The following is a 23,699-nucleotide window of genomic DNA, read 5'->3' as shown; positions in this document are numbered from 1 at the left end:
TGTTTGTTATAAAAATGAGTGAAGATATACTGAACTAACTCCATAATGTTCTGTTTTGTTTTTTTTAAAAATCTAAGTATTCTTCAGACTCTATGTCTATCAGGTAGATTAAGTGATCAAACATACCCTCAAGTTTCTATCAATCATGTGGCAATTTTTACTTTTAAAGCAAACATCAAGGAATCCTATAAAAGTTCCCTTCTTGGAAACGCCATATAAAGATTATTCAATAAACAATACATTGGTTTTTTGAAAGGGATCAGACTGACTATAAAACAGATCTGACTATAAAAAAAACAGAGTGGCAAACTCTTCAAAGTCAACAAATCAATAATGCATTTCAGAAAATATGTAATAATTAAAAGTTCCAAATTATGACACATTAGAAAGATAAATTTAAAATAAAATATTATAATACAAAATTAAAACTAAACTATATTTACACCACAAATGGATCAATTATATTTTAGACATGTCATGATTATTTTAATCTTTAGTAAAACAATGTTCTAAGAAAGCCTCTAGGCTTTTCTGAAAAAACAGAATTTCCTACATATACTATTATTTATAATCTGATGAGTAGCCATTATGAAAATCACTAATTCCGAGATCTTTTTTAACTGAACAACAAAAACTAACTAGGATTACAATACTTTATTTTCTTTAATTGTTTAATTCGTTAATTAAACTAAGAAAAATGTATATTCTCCCTCCTATATCTTCAGAAATGAAAAAAAAAATTATCTCCCATAAAAATTAAGTATTGTCAATTGAAAGAAATTCCCACATTTAGAAGTCATTTTGAGTGCAACTCACCAGTAATGTGTTGAGCCAATCTTCAGTCCAAGTGCGAACTCTACTCCAACCAGCATTCAATACAGAGACTTTTTCCTCCAAAGTTGTCTCACTGCCCTCTACCAAACTCTGGAGGGCTGCTCTTATGTCAGTGATATTATTTAAATCAAATTTTCTCTTTTCCAACTGTTTCAGCACATTCTAAAATAAAATTATATAAAATTGTGTGATCTTTTCAATCAATAGGAAATTTGCAGATAACTTACATCGTTAATAATTCGGGTTCCTCTATCATATTTTTTTTTAACAATTTAACAATAAATTAAATACTTGAAAGATTTTTAGAATCATGCTATAGGATTTTACTATAAACAATTGCTCATGCATGGCTAGCTCAAAGTTTTAAATTTCCCTGAAACTACACAAATTCTTATACTAAAACAATTAATCTTCAAGCAAATATGAAGATGTCTTTTAAACACATATAAATATATTCAACCTTGTCAATTATTATACCCTTCTTCAATCACAACATATCTAAGCAGGTTTAAAATTCAGGTTAATTGCTTATAAATATTACATTGACATACTGCACTTTGGGGAACATAAATGTAAATCAGTTCACATAAATATAAGATCTATATAATATATAATATATAATGTCATTTAATATTGCTTCATTACTCTTCCATAAGGATTAAAACATTTCTTCTAAATATCACACCATAACACAACTGCCAGTAATCAGAAGAATGAAATCCACAACCATAGTTTGAGATCCTGAATTCTCCTTAGTAATTATTTATTGGCTGCAAGCAGTAAGTCTTTACTGCAACCAATAAGTACATATAAGTAATTATATTTAAACAAAAGAATAGAAAAAAAGAGGGGGTTCATATTAAAGACACACAAAAAAAATCACTAGAAAAAAAATCTCAGCATTGGGAATGATGTCTTTTAAGGTCCAGAACACACTAAAAACAAACAAAAAACAGATGCAAAACCATATTAGAACAAAATAAACTAATATATATGACCTCAAACTAAGCAATCATGATTAAAATCACATTTGCTATTTATGCATTATTTGAAATTCTTTTTCTTTTCTTATATACTCTCTTTCCCCTACACCTCTGTACTTCAATAAATGCAACCCATGCACAAGACTGCAGAATGTATGCAATGTCTGGATTAGCTCTTTAGAGGGCCTCAGGATCAGAGTCCTTGGTCTTTAGGAGGAGAAGTGAAGGAGGCAGACAAGCTGCCACATGGTTTGTCAAAGATGGCTCCTGGAGTCTGGAGCCTGAAGTCTTCCCTGCTGGGTGAGCTGCAGCAGAGAGACTCTGACCCTCTCCCTCAGCCCTTCAATTCTTCCCTACAATTACTTCACCACAACACGTTCAGCAAACTCCAATCGAGAGGAGAGCCATCACATCACCATATCATCTAAGTATATGTTTATAAAACCATTATCTCACATTGAGTAAGTACTTAGCCTTAAGTGCTCCGCTGTCTTAGATTCAAGTATACCTTTTCAGAGTTCCAGCCCTCTACATCTGCTTTCTTTTGGTCATGCCCTCCCGACTTCTCAGGGAGGTAAGAACCCCAAAAAGGAGGTGATCATCCCCTCCCTGGGGCCCTGGAGCAGAGCCCTGCTTGCCATTTTGCTGAATCAATCTACATTCTGATGTCCAATGGAAACCTTTGTTGCATTTTGGACATATGGTTTTGTGTTAGGATTCGTACAAGGTGCTAAGTCAGTTATCTAATTTAGCATGTACTTAACAGTTCTCTAGTTCACTATTGTACTTAGTACTTATTAGAGTTCTACAAGATTTACACCTTTAAGAGAGCATATATAAGCTAGGAGCCTCAACCAGGATTCAGTCTGGACATTCAGAAGTCATTCATTCTTCCATCTTTGTGCTGGCTGGAAACATTCGGAGGGAGCTAGAGACAGAAGCTGGCAGAGGCAAAGAACTAACAGAAGGAACCAAGGAGAGAAATAGGCTTCTAAGAAAGCTAACCAGGCCTAAGGAAGGAGACAATACTTGAAAGAGAAAATAAAGGATTTGGACTTTAACTCCTGGCTGCATTTGGGGTGATTACACTGAACTGAAATGAAGGCTGCTCCCAGAAGCCCCCCAAGAAACCTGCTTCCAGAGAACAATACCTTTTAGAGAAGAACATTACAGTTTTGAGTCTTATTCTCCCACCCTGTCTTCTATGCCAGCATTGAGCTTTCAAATGCCCTACTTTACCACATTACCAAAGCTGATAACTCTGGAAGTCCCTTGCCAAAAGGGACCCTTGTCTCCCCATATTCAGATCTTGGGAAGTCTGCATCACAACCTGGGTATTAAAGGTATTTGTGCCCACTGTGGCACAGCATCTTATGATCTCACCTAAAGGAGCATCCTTGTGCAGTCCTAGTATAATTCTTCTACAAACCTCATTAGCATCTTCTTTAGAAGTTGTGTTGTCATAATTTCTGTTGCTACATTTTCACCAATAGTTCATATGACAACTATCTGCCGACCTCCCACGAAATCAGCAAAGGGTTCATTTGGTTCTTGTGCTATTTTTGTGAAGGCTTCCCCTCTATCTTGTTTTCCTGGGAGAGAGAGCCCCATGCTTTGATAGCAGCAGTAGCAATTTGCCCATATGCTGTCAAAGGGTAATTAATTTGTAGTAAAGTGTCTACATAAAGACCTACATGGGTTAGTTGGTCAGAGATGACTGGGATATTAACTCCAGGTGGCCTATTTCTTTGGGCTTGTATTCTACAGAATTTACTATACTCAGAAAGCCACAACAAGTTTTGTCCAGGTTCTAAACATGTCCTTGCTATAGAGTTCCAATCACTAGGGGTTAAAATTTCATAAGCCAAATTCTCTAATAAAATCTTAACATAAGATGATGTAGATCCATAAAGAGTGCAAGCCTTTTTTGGGCCTTTGATAATTTCTAGATTAAAAGGAGAGTATCTTCTTTTTTCTTGACTTGAAAAGTTAAACTTTTCAATCACAGGATACATTTATAGTCTCAAATATGCTTTCTTCACATTTCCCTTGGGGTAAAGGAGACTCTTTTCTTGGTATTTGCCCCATTTCAGTGATCGCATCAGTCGAGCTGCGTGCAGATCCTTAGTCCATGTTAGGTGCCAATATGTAATGTCTGGGCTAGCTCTCTGGAGGGCCTCAGTATCAGTCAGAATCAGGATCAGTTAGAGTCATTGCTCTTTAGGAAAAGTGAAGGAGGCAGACAAGCTGCCACATGGCTCGTCAAAGATGGCTCCAGGACTCTGGAGTCTGGAACCTGAAGTCTTCTCTGCTGAGCAAGCTGTGGCAAAGAGGCTCTGACCCTCACCATCAGTCCTCCAATCCTTCCCTAGGGTTATGTCACACAACACATTCAGCAGAAGCCAATCTTGAGGAGAGCCATTATATCACCCTATCATCTTACTATTATAAAACCATTATCTTATTGAGTAGGTACTTAGCTTTAAGTGCTCTGCTATTCTGGATTCAAGTAACACCTTTTCAGAGTTCCAGCCCTTTACAAGTGTGGAATGTCAATTTAAAATCCCCTTCTGGTTTTCTTTTACTCTTTGAAAACTGCCTTAAATATCCCCATTATCAGCAGTCCTGTTCATTTTGATAAAGGCAGGAATACAAACCTACAAATAACATGGTTCTCTGGCCAATAACAATAATTCAAATTTTGATCTAAATGTTTATGCAGACTAATTAATTAAAGCTAGTCAGAAAAACTTGCATTCAAATCTACAAGTATGAATGTAGGAAGGCATTTAAGCTTAAAGATCCTCAAGCAACTCTCAAAGACAATAAAGTGCAGAGGAATTGCCAAGAGAGTTTCCTTTTCAGGACTTCTCCAAAACAAAGAAATGAAGCCCAAAAGTCAGTTTAAATTGTCCAACAAAACACTCCACTGTATTCCATACACAATCCACCTCCCTCCCAAATTATATCAAAGTGAGCACACTTAATTTTCAATTTTTTTAAAGTTCTGTTGTCTTTGAGGAGTTAGGCAATATTGTATAAAAGATTAATTCAGCATTCAGAAGATCTAAATTCCAATCCAGTCTCAGCCACCAATTAGCTATGTGACCCTGGGCAAGTCACTCAATTCTCTTTGCCTCAGTTCCCTATGAAAATGGTAAACCAATTTATAGTATCTTTGCCAAGAAAATCTGAAATAAGATAATAAAAAATTGGACATGACTGAAATGACTGAACAAACAGGAAATGTCTTTTTCAATAAATTTATCTGTGAATTTGGAGACTAAGGATTATATAAGCCTAAAAATAAAGCATTGTTGTCCATTAAAACTATCTGTTTATGTAAAAAGGAAGATCTGGGAAATCAATTTCAAGGTTTTTAATCTGATTTTATTTATCTTTCAGAAACATATGGGTCTTCTTTCAAAAATCATCATCTTATTCATCAGAAAAACAAAATCAATTGCCACGTCTGCTTACTAACTGTGATCAACACAGAACAAACACCAATGTGGTACTGACAAAAATCCTATTTTTATTAAAAATAACAAAATAAATTTTTCTAACATAATGATAGCATACTCCTCTCGTTTTTTTTTTTAAAATTGTAAGGGCTTATTCTCCAATTGATAAATGGTCAAAGGATATGAACAGACAATTTTCAGAGGATGAAATTGAAACTATTACCACTCATATGAAAGAGTGTTCCAAATCATTATTGATCAGAGAAATGCAAATTAAGACAACTCTGAGATACCACTACACACCTGTCAGATTGGCTAAGATGACAGGAAAAAATAATGATGAATGTTGGAGGGGATGCGGGAAAACTGGGGCACTAATGCATTTTTGGTGGAGTTGTGAACGAATCCAACCATTCTGGAGAACAATCTGGAACTATGCCCAAAAAATTATCAAACTGTGCATACCCTTTGATCCAGCAGTGTTTCTATTGGGCTTATATCCCAAAGAAAAACTAAAGAAGAGAAAGGGACCTGTATGTGCCAAAATGTTTGTAGCAGCCCTATTTGTAGTGGCTAGAAACTGGAAAATGAATGGATGCCCATCAATTGGAGAATGGCTGGGTAAATTGTGGTATATGAATGTTATGGAATATTATTGTTCTGTAAGAAATGACCACCAGGATGAATACAGAGAGGACTGGCGAGACTTACATGAACTGATGCTAAGTGAAATGAGCAGAACCAGGAGATCATTATACACTTCGACAACGATATTGTATGAAAACATATTTTGATGGAAGTGGATTTCTTTGACAAAGAGACCTGAGTTTCAACTGATAAATGACGGACAAAAGCAGCTACACCCAAAGAAAGAACACTGGGAAACAAATGTGAACTATCTGCATTTTTGTTTTTCTTCCCAGGTTATTTATACCTTCTGAATCCAATTCTCCCTATGCAACAAGAGAACTGTTCAGTTCTGCAAACATATATTGTATCTAGGATATACTGCAACATATCCAACATGTAAAGGACTGCTTGCCATCTAGGGGAGGGGGTGAAGGGAGGGAGGGGAAAAAAATCGGAACAGAAACGAGTGCAAGGGATAATGTTGTAAAAAAAAAAATTACCCTGGCATGGATTCTGTCAACATAAAGTTATTATTAAATAAAAATTAAAAAAAAAAAAAAAATTAAAAAAATAAAAAAAATAAAATAAAATTGTAAAGGCTTTTTGATAAGTACATAAAATTTATCATTTTGGTAATCAATGTAGCAAAAAGACCTCATGAAAATGGAAAAGATTTCTTGTTGCTTGGGAAGACATAATCAAGTGGAAAAATCACTGAGCATGATGAATGCTTAGCTAGGCATAATTTAACATGAAGGGGTGGGAAAGGTCTCCAGTGCAACAGCCACCAACATCACTAATGTAACAGTAGCAATTAAATTAGAATTATAACTTACTTTGGCCCAGGCAATCTCAGTATCCAGGTCAGAAAGTAAACTTTCGGAAGCTGACTTCTGCACTAACTCAGCTTCAGTGAGAGAAAGCCATTCTGAAAGCAAAGCTGTCTCCTTTCTCATTTTTCGAGCTAGCTGGGAAGCTCTTTCCAGATCCTGCTTTCCTTCAGTAACCTGTATAAAAGAAGCAAAATCAAGAGTATTTCCACCATCTTTCAAACTGCTTCACACTCATGTCTCTAGTATGTTAAGCTTATATGTACAAATGCTTTACGTAACATGTAACACTTGGATTCAACTTTTTCAGTTATGAAAAGGAGTGAATTGTATCAAACAAAAGGAAACCTCTAACTGCTCTTCAATTTACTCAGATATAATAAAATGTCTCAGAATTTCACCACTTGCATATCATCACTATTAAAAAAAAAAAATTACATAAGGTGCCTCATTCTTCTATTGCATAAAACAGCATAAGGACTAATTCAGATAATCATGAGATAAACTGACTAACCATGTAAAAAGCCCTTTGAAATTCTTGGAGAAAAGGTACTACATAAATCTATGTGTTTATCAATGTGAAGATAAACTTATAGGAGAAGTAAAATCATTTACATAATGACATAATTACTAACACTTTTCATGTAAAAATAGATTATCTTCAAATGCAATTCTGGATAACTTAAAAGAAATTAGATACATAGCATTTAAATAAAGATGTTTATGTCTTCATATATATGGATACACATCATCTGATATTTGTATGTGCAATATAAGTATTGTAAGAAACGCATGAAATACAAATATTACAAATCATACAAAGCTGATAAGCATATAATCAATGAAAAATCAATAAACATTGACTAAGTACCTACTTTGTGAGTTGTATCAAATATTTCTGGCCAGTACAAAAGAATTTAATCAAAATGACTTCTGTAGAATAAAAGACAAAGTCTGGTCTAAAAGGGAACTAATTATTTCTACTCAGAAGAATCAGATCAAGTGCTTCAATGAATTTATGCTTTTGGCAAAATCAAGGGAAAACATATGAATTATCATTAAGACAGCAAATATCTGAATTGTATCTACTTTGACTAACAGATACCTAGAAGTAACATCATAATAAAATTTATTTTGCCAAAAAAAGTTAGGAACCACAATAAAACCAATACCAATCAGACCTTGCAATAAATTATACCTGGGTATTCACATTTTCTTCCAATTGAAAAAATTTTAAAGTGCTTTAGATGGATTTAGACACTCTATACTTTTAAATTATTTTATGAAACAACTCTAAGTATCATCATCACAATAAAAGGTTTTGGTCTAGTTGACAGTAATGACATAGCCATCTATAAAATGTGCATAAAATGAATGATCATATTGGATTTTTATATGTACTTGCAACTGTATAATGATGAGACGATCCTCCAGATTGCATATTTCTGATTACACTGTCATTAAAATTATTTGGCCCCAGACCTACAGTTTCTTGTCAGTACAGAGACGCTGTAATTGAAAATTCAATGGAATGGAGTCTAATTGTTAAACTAAACTAAAATGAGAGTGAAAACAACATTCTAATCACTTTCCTCTGGGCTAACATGGAGATTTTCATCATTTCATCTGAGTGTATTTAAAATTCAATGTCTGCAGCATGATCCTAAACAACATCTATAACTAAGCCACATTTCAACTTCACAGTTCTTATTTTGTTCTTAGCTTGAAGGAAGAGATTCTAAAATAAGTCAAATCATTAAATATTGCCAGTGCCTCAATGCAAAAGATCCAACAGCTTCTCTCTCCCTGTGATTCCTCCAAAATGACCAAATTATGCACGTATCTTACAAGGATTTAAAACAACTGGCATATTAATATGAATTACCTATGACTTAATGTTGGGGTTAAAGCATGGCTTTTAGAAATGATATTGGAAACATGGAGGCTGGAAAAGGCAGCACAAAATAGAAGAGTGGACCTAGAATTCAGAAGACTTGGGCTTAAACTGCATAATGACCTTGAGCAAATGAGTCAAAATCTTAGTGCCTCCTAGAAGCTTTTTAATTTGCAGAGTAATTGCAAAAGTGGACTGGCAGAGGTTTCTTTTCACCCCTCTATGTGAAGAGGCCAGGGAAGAAGGGAAAGAAGAGAGACAGAAGAGACAAAAATGAAGATTAAAAGTTTTAAAGAACCAACATGGGGGGAAGGAGGGGAGTAGAAGAGGAAGGCAACTAAGTGGCAAAGTGGATAGAGCACTGTATCTGGACACAGGAAGCCTGAGTTCAAATCTGGCCTTGGACACTTACTAGCTGTGTGACCTGGGCAAGTCACTTAACCCTGTTTGCCTCATTTTCCTCATAGTGTAAAATAAGCTGCAAAAGGAAATGGCAAACCACTCAAATATCTTTGTCAAGAAAATACCAAATGGGGTCACAATTGACACAACTGAAACAATTGAAAAACATTTTTAAAAAGCTAATTTTTGGTTTTTTCATATAGATAATAATAGAAGGATTAAAAACAAACCAACTGGCATTGGCAAAACTAATAAATCTTGTATTAAACTAAAAGACAAAATATAGTTTCTATATCCTATGTAAATACTATAGAATTCTAGGTAAATAAAATAGAAAATATACATTAAAATTTTCAAAATTTCAAAATATAATAAATATTAGGGGAAAAATCTCAAATGAAATCACATGTATAAATAAGTCAAGCAGCCTAGTAGTGAACTATTTTTTAAAAGACACATTTTCCTAACAAAATAGTTCAGGCTTACCTGTGCACCCAAGTCATTATAAAGGAACTTCAACGAAGTTAGTTGTTCATCCATCCCTTTTGGATTGTCTGTCTGCTGTTTTTGTACGATCTGTCTTCCAGTTTTGATTACAGTCTCTACTTCAAGCTTTACTTCACTCAAAGTTTTGTAGAGTTTCTTTATGTAAAAAAAGACAAAAATTATGTAAAAATTACTATTCTCTGGTAATTTGGTCAACAGCATATACACATTTAAGAATAAAATATTTAAAAGTATCTTTTTTTCCCCTTACATTTAAATCAGGAGTAAAATAAGTCAAGGAGATAAGTAAATCTTGCTTAAAAGTCAAATAACTTTCACAATAAAAAATGGCAGATTTACTTTAGAAAATGGAAAGACATAAAGTGTCATACTATGTATCTGAAGAAAATGATTTTACAAATAAATGACATTATGAAAAAAAATTTATGGAACATTTCCACAATCTATTCTTCATGTTTTGTGGATCATGAGTAGGAATTGATTATTGGTGTTGAGAACTCAAAATTAATGAGTAATCTGGCCAAATGGGGGGGGAATTGTTTTCAGTTGGCACAACCATCTCTAATTGTCAGCCCTTTTCCTCATCACTTGCTTTTCATGATCAATGATGTTTCTTAAAAATAAACATATGCTAGATATTTGGGCTACAATTTCAACCGCCTAAGATCTAACTATTATCACCGCTATTCTACCCATGTACAAAAATCAGTATTCAGAAGATTTAAGAGAGACATATGTTACTAGAGATGGTAGCTTTGGAAAGAACAGACACCATTATTCAAGTATAAACAAATACAAAAATGGAATAAAGTCAACGATGGAAACTTTAGCTTTAATAATTTTCACATGTGAGACATATCATTTCTAAGCTCCCAGAAGCTCCCTAAGAAAAACTGTTTCATTCTCTATTCCTATATCCCCAGTGCTAGGCATAGAATAAGCATTTAATAAACACTTGTTGAATGATTTATTGTTTCACTTGCTAACAGAGTTCAATACTAAATTAACAGTAAGAAATTACATATAATATTTCAGAATGGCAGGGAAAGCTAAGGGAAATAAAGTGTTTTTGTTTTTTAAACTACATTAAGAGAAAAGGCATAAGAATTTTTATTTCATGCTGATGGCAGAAAGGAGGCAAAGATGCTCAATTTTTCTATTCTGCTTCTATTGAGGATTTTTTCTGCCAAAAACCATGATATTTGCATCAGAAATAACAGGAAAATAACAGAGTTGACAAGTAAGATAAATGAGATAAAACTATAAAACCTAGCTACCTTTGATGATTTTGAGTCATTGAGTCAGAATAAATTACATCTTTGCTACTTAAAGAACTGGAAAAGAGGATTACTAAGTTACTGTCCATAATATCTGAAAGAACATGAAAAATTAAATATATTAATATATGGGGGGAAGAGGGAAGAGAAAGAGAGAGAGAAAGAGAACAGGAAATCTTCCTCCAATTTTGAAAGGGGTGGTTGTAGTAAGAATCTGAATACTATAGCAACTGACTTTGGTGTCTGGAAAAATTCTATAACATGTAGCCCTACTACAAAGACTCACATATTACAAATAAACTTGACTTTTAAGTAGTATATTTTGCCTTAAAAAAAAAATCATTTACAAATACACACACACACACACACACACACACACACACACATACACACTCACTCTCTCTCTCTCTCTCTCCACTCTCTCTCCTTCCTTCCAACAGTGACATTGCCTTACCATGCATTTGTCCAAATGATTCTGAATTACATCTGGATCTACATCTTTTACATCCAAAACATGAAGATCAGCTTTTACACCATCTAGAACACGCTTGCAATCAAGCATACGCTGCTCAAAATTAGCAGGCTTCTGGAAGAGTTGGTACTTTGTGGATACTTCTCGAAATTTCCGCTGAACATGATGATAAGAATGATAAGAATGATGTTAACAATAAAATTAAATGTTTCATGTAGAAGAAATTTCACACCTGAGTATTTTATCATCAATTTAATTGCTGAAGATCTACCATTCTTAATAGCATAAAAATTAATTACTGCAGAATAAATCAAATTATTTCAGTGAATCAAGTATAAATCTAGTGTGAGCCTTAGGAATCTACAGGATCAAATAATTTCCTGAGTTAATTACATCCAAGTGTCACCATGTCAGATTATTTATCTTAGAAAAATGAAAGATAAAATGGATTTCAGAGAAATGCAAACTATATCATTCTTAGAAGTTTTAAAGGCATCATTTATTCCATCATGATTTTTTTTTTAGTACCTTAAAAAAAGGATGAATATCTATAATATAAGTACCCAAATCTGGTGAATGCTTTTATTTGTGAATGCCTCTCTAAAATCAGGATTGTTTTCCTTACTCTTGAATAAAATGAAAGTGGCACAACAGAATACAAAGAAGTATTTTTTTTTCAACTAACATGTTACCATACCAAGCTCATTAAACCCATTAGCATCCAAGGAATTCAAAATCTTTCCTTAAACTTGCTTCTCCTGCGGCTTCTTTGCAGTTCCTTTATCACTTGGGACATCAATTTCCTTAACTGAATCACAGTGGAGTTAGACTAGCTGATCTCTCAGATGTTTTCCAGTTCTATCAGTCTATGATTAAATCTATTAACAATTAACAAATGATCCTTTAATTCTGTGTATCCACCAATTCTGAAAGGTAGAAGAAAATTCTTCTGCTCCTTTACCTGAAGAATATCCATCTGACTTCCTCCTCGAAGGGTCCTGCCTTCTGGAGAGGTGGGTGGTTGAGTTCTTGTACTTCTTCTCAGCTCCTGCAATGTCAATTCATGCGCTGAGATTTCCGCATGAATTTTCTGTCAAAGGAAATTTGTGACGAAGATTAAAGGGAGAGACAAGACTTTTAAAACAGACTGTGGAAAAGAAAATGTATAGAGAGAAATAACAGAAAACATTATGGGAGAATTTCCAAATTTCAAAAGTTTACTGGCTAGATGTGAAGTCATGAGATCTCAATTCAAATCTCAGCTCTGGCACATGTAACCTGAAGCAAAATACTAGGTCTTTCTTTGGTCTTCAGTTTTCTCATCTATAAAATGAGGAAAATCATTCTAATTGACCTGAAAATCTCTTACCTTAAAATTCCATGTTTCTTATATCTGCTTTATAAACCTTAAAGTACCTTATAAATGTGAGTGGCTATGATTATTATTTTCCACATGTTCTTAATAGAAGAGGGAGCTAAAACAAGCTCCACAGAACTGCCCGCCTGTTAGGTATAAAGTCTCTTGGACCATGACAAATAGCAAAAAATGAAAATAGAACATTGCTGCATTTGTATAAACTGTATTATCTCCAGGAATTGGCAGAAACTACTCATTGTACCATCATTTAAAAGTGCAAAAAAAAAAAATTATATAATTGAGAATTACCTGAGCCTCCTGTGGAACCTGGAAAGCATCTATTCTATCTGTCAAGTACGTGGTGAGTTGTTTATCCAGCTCAGTTAAGCTTTCTTGCAAGACTTGCATCATGTGGTCAGTTTCCCTCATAGTCTGTAGTTGCTTTTCCAGTGAAATCTGTCTGGATTCTGCCTAAAGAGGAGAAAAAATTAATATTAAGAAGCTCAGTATCCAATTAGTTAGATATAGGGAACAGAATTCAAGAGTATCCATACATTCCAGGTCAGGAAAAGAAGAAACAGATGGACAAAACACCACCAATTTAGGAAGCTATGACTTACTTGATTTAAACAAGTAATTAAGATCGAAGAACACTCACTGAGAAGATGTTATTGAGTTGTAACAAAAAGGGATGTTTATATTTTTCTCTTACCAAACTAAAAAATGTCACACTTTGCAACATTAAATTTCTTATATAAACAAAATTAAACAACAACAAACCTTAATACAATAATCACAAAACATGAAGTCAGAAGAACTGGCTTCAAACCCTGGTTATGTTAAAAGAAACAATGACTTTGTTGTTATTTTTCTGTACTTCAAATTATAACTCAAAAGGCAACAGAAATACAAGTTAGTTTGCTTATTGATTCATATTTTAAAAGAATGACAGAGCTGAACTTCAGGAATATTTATTTTGAATATCATTTGTTTTAACATCACAGATTTCTCCCCATATGCTTTCCTTTCCTTTCCTCTTACAGTGGCATCTCATGTAACAAAGAATGGGTTGCTGTTATTGTTGTTTTTAAATAAAATTAAAAGGAACAATAATTTTACAAAACCATTGATATATTTTTTAAAAGTGACATGACAGAAAACAATTCAAACTCATGGGCTTATCCATCTCTCTCTTTTTTTTTAAGGCAGATTGGTTCTTTATAATTTTGCAAAAGGCAGAATTTTATGATTACTGTTCTTTTCATTTGTTTTGATGAACTCACTATAAAATTGCGTTTTTCTAGTTCTATTTATTTCGCATCAATACATATACATATAAGTCTTTGAATACTTCTCTGTTATTCATCATGGTAATCATTACCTTCATAAATTGTCATTTATTTAAGCATTTTCCCAAATAAAGAAACATCTACTTTGTTACTTTGTTCCCAGTTTTTTACATCCACTAATATTACTAAAACCAACACACAAACACACACACACACACACACACACACACACAGAAATATTTTCATATGTACTGAACTTTTCTTTTTTGCCTTTTGAGAACTGTAATTTCTACATTGAAGGGTAAGCACATTATAGTTATTTTATTTGCATTACAATAAACTGCTTTCCAAAATGATTGTACTAATTGACATCTACAACAAAAATTACTGGGCTTATCATTTCAAAAGCTCTGCAACACAGGTATTTCTCATTTTCCATAATTTTCATCAATTTTTCCAGATGTAGGAGATGAAATTTCAGTTATTTTTACTTTTATTTTTCTTATCATTAAGTTAAAGCATTTATATAGTTATTAAAAATTAACAATTTAGTTATTAATAGTTTTAAATTCTTTCTTAAAAGACTCATCTTTAGCTATAAGTGTGTGTGTGTGTGTGTGTGTGTGTGTGTGTGTGTGTGTGTGTGTGTAGTTAAGGGAAGACTTTTGGTCTTACATATTTCTACTTATCATATATCTTGGATCTCAAATCTCTGTCAATGACATCTGATTAAAAAAAAAAAAAGATCCCAGTAAACTGCTTCCATTTCTTATCCTGGATGCATTACAAATGTTTTGTGCAAAAGCTTTTCAATTTCATGTAATCAAAATTATTCATTTTATTACATTTAGTTCCATCTATTCCTCAAATTGTCTTATTTCTTGAAGAAACATTTTTACTCAAACCACATGAATATTGTATGTTTTGGTGGAATAGCTTCTATATATGTGTTAGTTAATTTGACATTTCATTTCGATTATTGTCTTTTGGATTTTTTAATTATATAGAAATATTGTTGATTTTGTGGGTTCATTGTGAAGCCTGGAAATTCACTGAAGCTAGACAGTATCTCAATTACTTTCCTTGCTAATGTCCTAGGATATTAAAAATAAAACATTATATCAACTACTAAAGAAAGTCTTGTTTCTTCTTTGCCTCACTTTATGAGTTTACTTTCTTTCTCCAGTCTTTTTACCATCACAAACATTTCTAGAATTGTACTGAAAAACAGTTGGGAAAGTGTATAATCTTTATTCTTGAGTTAGTCAGTGATAATTTCTACTGTATCTCTAATGCATATTATTATTGCTTTTAGATAGATCTTTTCCAAAAAGAATAATTTTCTCAATATAAGTACAAATTATCATTGCTTACAAAATAATTATGATAGGAAAAAACTATATAACTTAAGTCTATGTAGTTTGTTAACATGTTGCAAGTAAGCATATACAATTCCAATATCTTATAAACATACATATACAACACTGCTAGGTAGATCTCCTATGTACAATGTTTACTTTAGATCAATGAAATTCATATCCTATTCTTTTCACTGGATTTTGCATATTATTACTAACTACTCTTACCACTTTACAGTGAAAGATCTTTTCTATTACCATATTTTCTATTCCCATACCATTTGAACATATATGTCCAAAAACATATAATGAAATTTATCTGTATACTTGATAGATAAGACATTCAGTGACATATTCAGATATAGCACTGATCAAGTTTGGAATTAACTTTTCCTTTTAAAAGACTGAACATTATTTAACCTCAATAGATGAATATAAAAATGCATGTTATCCAGTTAAGACTATAAAGTTCCTAATTAATAAGGCGAATTCCTGGTAAAAATAATATCAAAGACATTTTTGTTGATGCAAAAACAAGTAACATCTAGTTTATTATTTTGCTTGACTTTAGCCTGACCATTATCTACAGAGTAAAATTCTATTTTCCTTAAGCATGCTTCCTTTCAACTACACTTTTTGCTCCTTTTTTCAAGACAATTGGGGTTAAGTGATTTGTCCAAGACTCCATGTTAAATTTGCCTGAGGCCAAATTTGAACTCAGGTCCTCTTGGCTTCAGAGCCTGTGTTATAAGCACTGTGCCATCTAGCTATCCCCCCTTTCTTTAAATGAAAACAATTAATCATCATTTATGAGTACTTACCAAGTGACTCAATTCTTCATATCGGCTATTGAAGTTCTCTAACTTCTCACTGATTATGTCATCAAGGATACCACCGTCAATTAGAGTCTGACCAAGTTCACGGATCTGAGTACGATTATCTGCTGGGTGGCGTAAAACTGACTCCAAAGACTAAACAGGACAAAATAAAACAAAACAAATTTAATATCTGAGGAGTTATTTCATGTCGAGGCTATAAAATTCAGTCTTAATACATTCTAGTTCCTATACTGCATTTTGTCACATTTTAATTTACTATTGATGGGTAATCTGGCCTACAAACTACCACCAATTTGGAGATGTTCTCTTTAATTTAGCTCTGACTTCCTCATTGTTGCACACCACTATTCCAATTTTGAACACTTTCATTAATTGCCTGCATTACAATTTTCTCCTCTCTATACACTCTTGCCAATAGCATGGACAACCCCATCCTCGGATACTTAAAGAATAAAATAAATTGGTTGGCAGCATCCTTATAACACAAACAAACAAACAAACACATAAATAGATCCCATCCCTCACCTCACCCAACTCCTAATCAAGCAAACTAAATTTCATCAGTACAGAGAACTCCTAGGGAAAATCCTCCTGTCTCAATTATAGATCGGCACCTTTTCTCCCATTCTTAGAATCAGAAAATTGAAAGGGGCATTGAGAAATCAAGTGACTGATGAGGTTCTTACAGTCAGCAGGTATTATGAGTAGGATTTGAAACCAAGTCTTCATGACTATAAGACCAAGTGTTTAACTACTATTCTATGCTGTTTCTCAGAGTTCTATTAATAATAATAAAAACTATAGAATGAAAAGGAAAAGTCATTTAGACAACTGAAATTTATCCCAGACTTTTTAGCTTCTAAAAAGATTGGTAGCTTCTAATAAATTAATTCTTGACTATTTCTTGACTTTTGATTCACAACCTCTCAAATGTGATTATATGAATTGCTACCTGCTTTTCACGCAGGGATCCTAAGATGATAAGAGGATCAAGAGTTCTTTTCACACATGTAAGAACTGCTACATCCTTCAGCAATAATAATGGCTGATTATTATGCTAATTAGAATTGAAACATTTCAAGTACCAAAATAAGGCTATAAGAAATTGTCTTCTTTATTTTAGCCCAGGATGACTCTAAGAGGGACAGAGGAAATTAACACACATTTAAAAAAAAAAAAAAAAAAAGGCTCAATAAGTACCTCAAGGGCTTCATTGACAACATCTGCTTTCTCAGGCAGGGATTCAGTGCTTTGTACTCTTTCTTCCAAAGTATTTAGCCAAGTTGTCTCCAGTTCTAAATAATGAAGTAGTTCAATCCAGCAAGACCAGACTTCCTATAAAGAGGACAAATCAATTTAATCTGGAGAGGAATGAACACATAATTATATCTCCACATATCTACACGTTCTGCTTAATCAAGGATAATTTCATTCAACAGGCATAGTTCCAAGAATTCGTTATGGCATCATCTACTACAATATAGGAAAAAAAAAAAACATCAGGAAGTAACTTAATAATCTGATCAAGAGTTAATGAAAATTTAGGAAGATCAGAAGAAGACAGAAGAAAGAATTCCTAAGTATCCAGCAAATTTCAAAACTAAGGAAGGATTTATTAAATAAAAAATACTCTTATCATTAAGCCGATAAGATATTTCTCTGTCATTTCATTTTCAATCATTAGAAGAGAAATGGACATTTTTAAAATATATTGAAATAATTGTATTTCAATATAGTTGATTTCCTTTGTTATACTTTGCACTACTTTATATATTCAAAAACATCATTCTAAGAAAGAATTTAGGTTTTACCAGACAGTCAAAAGGGTTTAAAACAAAAAAAGTTAGGAAATTTTGTTTCTGGGGGAAAACAGAAGGCACAGCTTAGGCAGGAAACTTTTTTTTTCCCTTTAGGTACATTATTTTATAAAAAACTAGACAATAATACATATTAAAAAAAAAAAAGAAAAAAATAATTATCCATGAAAATGCAGACCACTGCCTATGCAAATTGTTTTTACTTTTAAACATATAAAACATTTAACTTGTAGTTTTCAAAACTATCCTACTTAATTGTGCTTCTGATCTTCCCTCTTTTCTTTTCCAGGCAGCATTTTTTTAAAGATGATTTTCATTACCAACTTTATTTTTTTTATTTTTAAAAATTATTTTGTCTACCTTATCCATATTATCCTTTATTCCCTTCCCTTTCCCTTGCCTGATTTTCTACAGTCTTCCATCAGTGAAAAGGCCAGAACTGAATAGACATACAACTGGAAGTTACTAAATTTTCCTTCTCTATATTCCTGTTTATATAAACTTCACTTTTCCTCCTTCACTACATTTAAAAAGAAGTCTTTTGAGTTTCTCTTATTTCACTGTTGTTCTTAGTGTCATAGACCACTGCGACCACTGCATTCATTCATTCCTCTTATCTTTCTATAATTTGGGGGTATTCAAGAAGCAAATGATCTCTTCAGGTCTGGATTTTGTTTTGTTTGTTTTTTTCTGAAGCTCTTATTTGTAAAGCAAGTCATGGGCTATATCATGAGCTCCATTGCTTTTTTATAAAACATTACTCTAAACCATACTACATTTTTTCTGATGAATATGGATTATTCATTTAAGTTTTCTTTCTTTTATTGAAAATCTTTATCCTCATTGCTTGCAGAATTTTGTTGTTTCTCAAAAAAGTTCTTAAACTACTACTAAATGCCTTTGAGTTTGTAACCTTGAATTTTCTTTGGAAGGCAAGCTCTGTATTTTTTTAAACGTTGTTTTCTGTGTTCAAAAGCTACAGGCAACTTTCTAATATCATTTGTTATGTTATGATGTCCAGTAATTTTGACCTGTCATATCCTGCTGGAGCCCTTTAGTTTTCAGGGCATGTATATTTGAGATCATTATGTTTTGCTTGCATAAAAGAACACACTTTCTTTTATTGTTATTGTTTTTTGCTTCTGAAGCCAATACAAATCTGACTTTTTTTGGAAATGGTTTGATAATGTTTTATGGTTTGGTGCCTTTTTTATTTTTTGGCCAAAAGCTACTTTCTGACAACTGCTTAAATTCTGGGAATCTCTTATGCCTAGTTTATCTTAACTTCAAAATACATAGCAAGTCTGTCTTCCTAAAACTCTCTAAATTTTCCTTCTCTATGAATAAGAATGAGAGGAAAGAGTTGTATTGGACTCCTTCTTCTCTTGCTCCCACTCTATTTCTGTTTTTCCCACGAAAGCTTAGTTTCCATCTCTACTAAGATGTTTCTTTTATACTTTACAAATTCTGTCTATTCCAGGTTTTGAGTTCTAAACAGAGAGTATTTTGTATTTAAAGAAACTCTCATGTAAAACATAACTACACTATGACTGCCTGATTATGGCATTCCCTAATTTAAAGTATTAAGTGATAATATTTTAGTGAATTAAATGTTAGTATTGATCATAAAGGTGTTCCACTCAATACATAGAATGACAATCTTAATGACAATTTTTAATCAAAAGAATGAAATAGAGTATATCTTCTTCAAGACAAAATACTGAATAAAATTATAAGACTATTACAATTACATGTCTTAAAGTTTAAAGCTATAATCATTCAGATACAATTTATGTCATCATTACATAGTTAAAATATAAAAATATGAGAGACAAGTGGTTGTGTTTATTAACTGTTATATAATCTAGGTCTATGGATGTTTTCTTTAATTCCTCTTATTGATTCCTACTTATAAAAATAATAGTTGCCAATCATGCTCCATTATTAAAGATTTCAAAGTTTCTTATATATACTCTCTAGCTGGCAGCACAACTTTTCCTACTTGCATTCTATAGGTGATGAATCTGAGGCTCAAAGATGTAAAGAATTTGAACATGGTCTGAGAGAGAATCTGATGAGAAATAAGATTTAAAACCAATTCTCTTCTGGCTCCAAGGACAGCACTCTCAGAACAACAGTAAAGCATGCTGTGTTTAAAAATTTAGAGTAATAATAATGAATTCCCTTAAAAATATTGCACCATTCATTTTAAAAACATCTAATCCAAGACACTCGATTTTACAGATGAAAAAGCCTTAAAGCCAGAAAGCTAAAAACTTACCCATAGTTACATTGATGGTTACTTGTAGAATTTAGATTAGAATCCAAAGCACTTGACAACTAGTTTAACCTCATTTCCTTTAAGTAAGCTATATAAAATACTGGTGCTAATCAATTAATCCATAAAAAGCCTATAATATACTAGGCACAATATTAGATCACAGAAACAAAAATAAACACAATGAAAAAACTCCTATCAATGTCTATAAAAATGAAACATTTTTAGAGAGAAGATTGGAATTATTGTTTCCCCTAATTTCTCTGAAAACCAGCCCATTCTCCTCCTATTTAATTCCAATTCCAAACTATCCATGAAGTAGTTGGTAAAGATATTAAAATTGATGAACTAGCTCTTTATGTTGTCCACCCAAATGGAGACCACAGGGAGTCTTGATCCATTTGGTTTGTATTATATAAAGAATTAGGCAGAATTATTGGGTGATTATGGATTTCATTTTAGAGATTCTGCATCATCAGAGGATTAATTAAATTAGCAATAGAATTACCTAGCTGAAAAGCAAGAAGCAAAATAGTTTAAGAAGAAATAAGATTACGAAAACCCAGAAGGCCAAAGGGAAACACATGAGGGACATGAGTGAAACACTGGATGCTACCAATGGAAAAGTGACATAAAGTGATATTTTATAAATATGAAACTTAATGGTTTTTATTGATTTTACTTTTAATTTATGGGGGAAATGAGCATTTCCAAAACTGAGTATAATAAGAAAAAAAAAACTATCCATGAAACTGAAAATCTATTGTGTACAACATGCTGTATTCCTTTTAAATGTCTGATAAAGTTATCTTGTAAATAGGTTTTCTTTTTTTTTTTTTCTCTCCTTCCCAATGTGCTGCTGAAATGCATTCCCTTCCCTCTTTCTTTTTTATTATTTATTGGAAGGGTAACTCACTCAATAAAGGGGGAGAAGGGATATAATAAAAAATGAAGATCAAATCAAAAATAAGACTTACAAATAAAAATTTTTAAAAAGAAAAATATACAAAATTGGGAAAGGATTGAAATATACTTAGAGAAGAGGAAGAAAATGGTACTAGCCTATATGCCTCATTGGTATTCATGCAATGCCAAGAGAATCCTGGGATTACCTCCTACAGAAATGTCAGAAAGACATGAATAGCCCCAAAGGTACAGAAAGAATAGCTGGCTTATAATATGCAACACTGGGAACAGTATTCATATCAGTATAATTAAAGATCCACTAAGTATTGATATTAAAGTAAATAAATAGGTAGTAAAGACAAGTAAACTACTAAACAATTTCATTCCTAAACTTGCATAAATGGTGACCAATTGCAGGTGCATTTTCATGAAAGGGGGAGACAAAAAGGGAAAAAATAAACCTCTAATGTATGGCATTTTCCACGAATTCGATTACAAAGAAGCTGATAGTTTTCCAATACAACATTCAACTCAGATGTTAATTCTTCACCACCAGATGGCACTTTTGCAGCTAACAACTTGATGCTGTCTTTCAAAATCTTCACTCGCACCTCTTTCTGCAACACATCCTCTTTTGCCCTCTGTGAAAAAAGATGTTTAAATATTGAAGTAAAAAATAGGTAAAACCACTCCTCCTTTCTACAACTGTTTTATAATTTTTTTATTTTCTTTCTAAACTTTAATTAGAATATTAATATTTAAAAGTTATCATAATTGACTACATTTAAGGCTTTTTTTTTTTAAAATACAAAGACAGAAACAGTAAAGAAAGAACTGTAAAATCTGATATTCAAAGAGTATGTTCTCCAACAAGGATGAATAAATATAAATCTGAATATAAATCCATTCTTCTCAATAAAATAATAACAGAATGCAGGAGTTTTTGCCATAACATTTTTCTTCATTCAATGGACTTTTAAATTTCAAAAACATTCCCTAAAAACATTTTAAATGTAAATACTAAATTTGTAGTATTTAGTATTCTGAAGTAGGCAGAATGTACAGCTTCCTTCACAAGAACTAAGTATGTTTCAATTAGTTGGTCGCCTAAGGATCACAATAAACTATCAGCGGAGGTACTAAACCACCAAAGTCATGTTAAAAGTCTATCAAAAACACCATAGCATTCATTTAATCCAATGCCATAGTTTGACTAAACGTTAAGCTAAGCTAAGGAGAGTTAAGCTAAGAAATTGAAGGTTTACATGAACTGATGCTAAGTGAAATGAGCAGAACCAGGAGATTATTATATACCTCAACAACGATACTGTTTGAGGATGTATTCTGATGGAAGTGGATCTCTTCGATAAAGAGAGCTATTCAGTTTCAATTGATCAAAAATGGACAGAAGCAGCTACACCCAAAGAAAGAGCCCTGGGAAATGAATATAAACTGTTTGCATTTTTGTTTTTCTTCCCAGATTATTTATATCTTCTGAATCCAATTCTCCCTGTGCAACAAAAGAACTGCTCGGTTCTGCACACATATATTGTATGTAGGATATACTGTAACCTATTTAACATATAAAGGACTGTTTGCCATCTGAGGGAGGAGGTAGAGGGAGAGAGGGGAAAAATTAGAACAGAAGTGAGTGCAAGGGATAATGCTGTAAAAAATTACCCTGGCATGGGTTCTGTCAATAAAAGATTATTTTTAAAAATAAATAAATAAATAAAGTCAATTAAGCACAAAAAAAAAAAAAAAAGAAAGAAAGAAATTGAAGGTCATAAAGTTCATAAGGTTAAGAATCACAGTCAGTATTGACCCATATCTTCTAATTTTCCATTGGACCATGTTGTCACTAAATATAAGAAAAGAATTAAATGCAATTAATCTTAAATGAAAACAAGGTCTTCACATAAAGTTGTCATTAATGGAAAACATTAACTCCAAAAATAATACAAAATACCAAATAATCCCTTAAATCATTATATCTGCTTTACAAGTTCCTTCTTTCTATTTACATCTCAGTATTGATTGATGATACATAATGAATACTTCTAACATTTCACACAAAACTATAAAAGACATACAGTAAAAAACAGATATAAGGGAAGTCAAAGGTTATACTTTTTTTCCTCCTTATCTCTCTTTACCCTAAATTCTTCCCCCATTCTAGAAAAGAAAGGTGTCTCATGAGATCTCTGAATATTGAAAAATGGTTATCTTTTTTTTGAAAATTTCTATAATCTAGCTACACTTTAATTTCCCAGCTTAATTGGAAAGAATTAAATGTGCCAAAAGAATAAAAAAGAATAAGAAAATTAAATGATGTCCACTCATCTGGTCAATTAATTTCAATAATTTAAAAGCTATCAGAACAATGCTAGTAAACCAGCAAAAACAAGCAAGAGTTGACTCCTCTTAAAATTTAAGCTAACTTCAGATATTCTTGATGATTCAAAATTCCTTACATGCCTTTTATAAAAAGTAAGTGCTTCCCAAGGGCACTTATATCAATAAGCACTTGTTCCAACAAAAACACTAAGACTCCAAGCAACA

At 32.5% G+C, this 23,699-nt stretch overlaps 1 protein-coding gene across 1 annotated transcript in view; it reads right to left on the bottom strand.

The window, feature by feature from the left end:
* The window catches only part of UTRN (utrophin), a 559,804-nt gene that overhangs the window by 384,869 nt on the left and 151,236 nt on the right, over positions 1–23,699 (bottom strand). Inside the window, exons 26-34 of the mRNA XM_051997902.1 lie at positions 21,599–21,778; positions 17,337–17,471; positions 16,119–16,268; positions 12,960–13,121; positions 12,255–12,383; positions 11,276–11,449; positions 9,524–9,679; positions 6,748–6,918; positions 817–996 (exon numbers count right to left, since the gene is read on the bottom strand). Of these exons, the coding sequence (XP_051853862.1) occupies positions 817–996; positions 6,748–6,918; positions 9,524–9,679; positions 11,276–11,449; positions 12,255–12,383; positions 12,960–13,121; positions 16,119–16,268; positions 17,337–17,471; positions 21,599–21,778 (1,437 nt within the window). The remainder of the gene's footprint in view (positions 1–816; positions 997–6,747; positions 6,919–9,523; positions 9,680–11,275; positions 11,450–12,254; positions 12,384–12,959; positions 13,122–16,118; positions 16,269–17,336; positions 17,472–21,598; positions 21,779–23,699) is intronic.

The sequence above is a fragment of the Antechinus flavipes genome, chromosome 4 (genome assembly GCF_016432865.1).
Source record: "Antechinus flavipes isolate AdamAnt ecotype Samford, QLD, Australia chromosome 4, AdamAnt_v2, whole genome shotgun sequence".
Lineage (NCBI taxonomy): Eukaryota > Metazoa > Chordata > Mammalia > Dasyuromorphia > Dasyuridae > Antechinus > Antechinus flavipes.
Note: the sequence above shows the minus strand (reverse complement) of the source record. Positions and strands in the feature narration are given on the sequence as shown.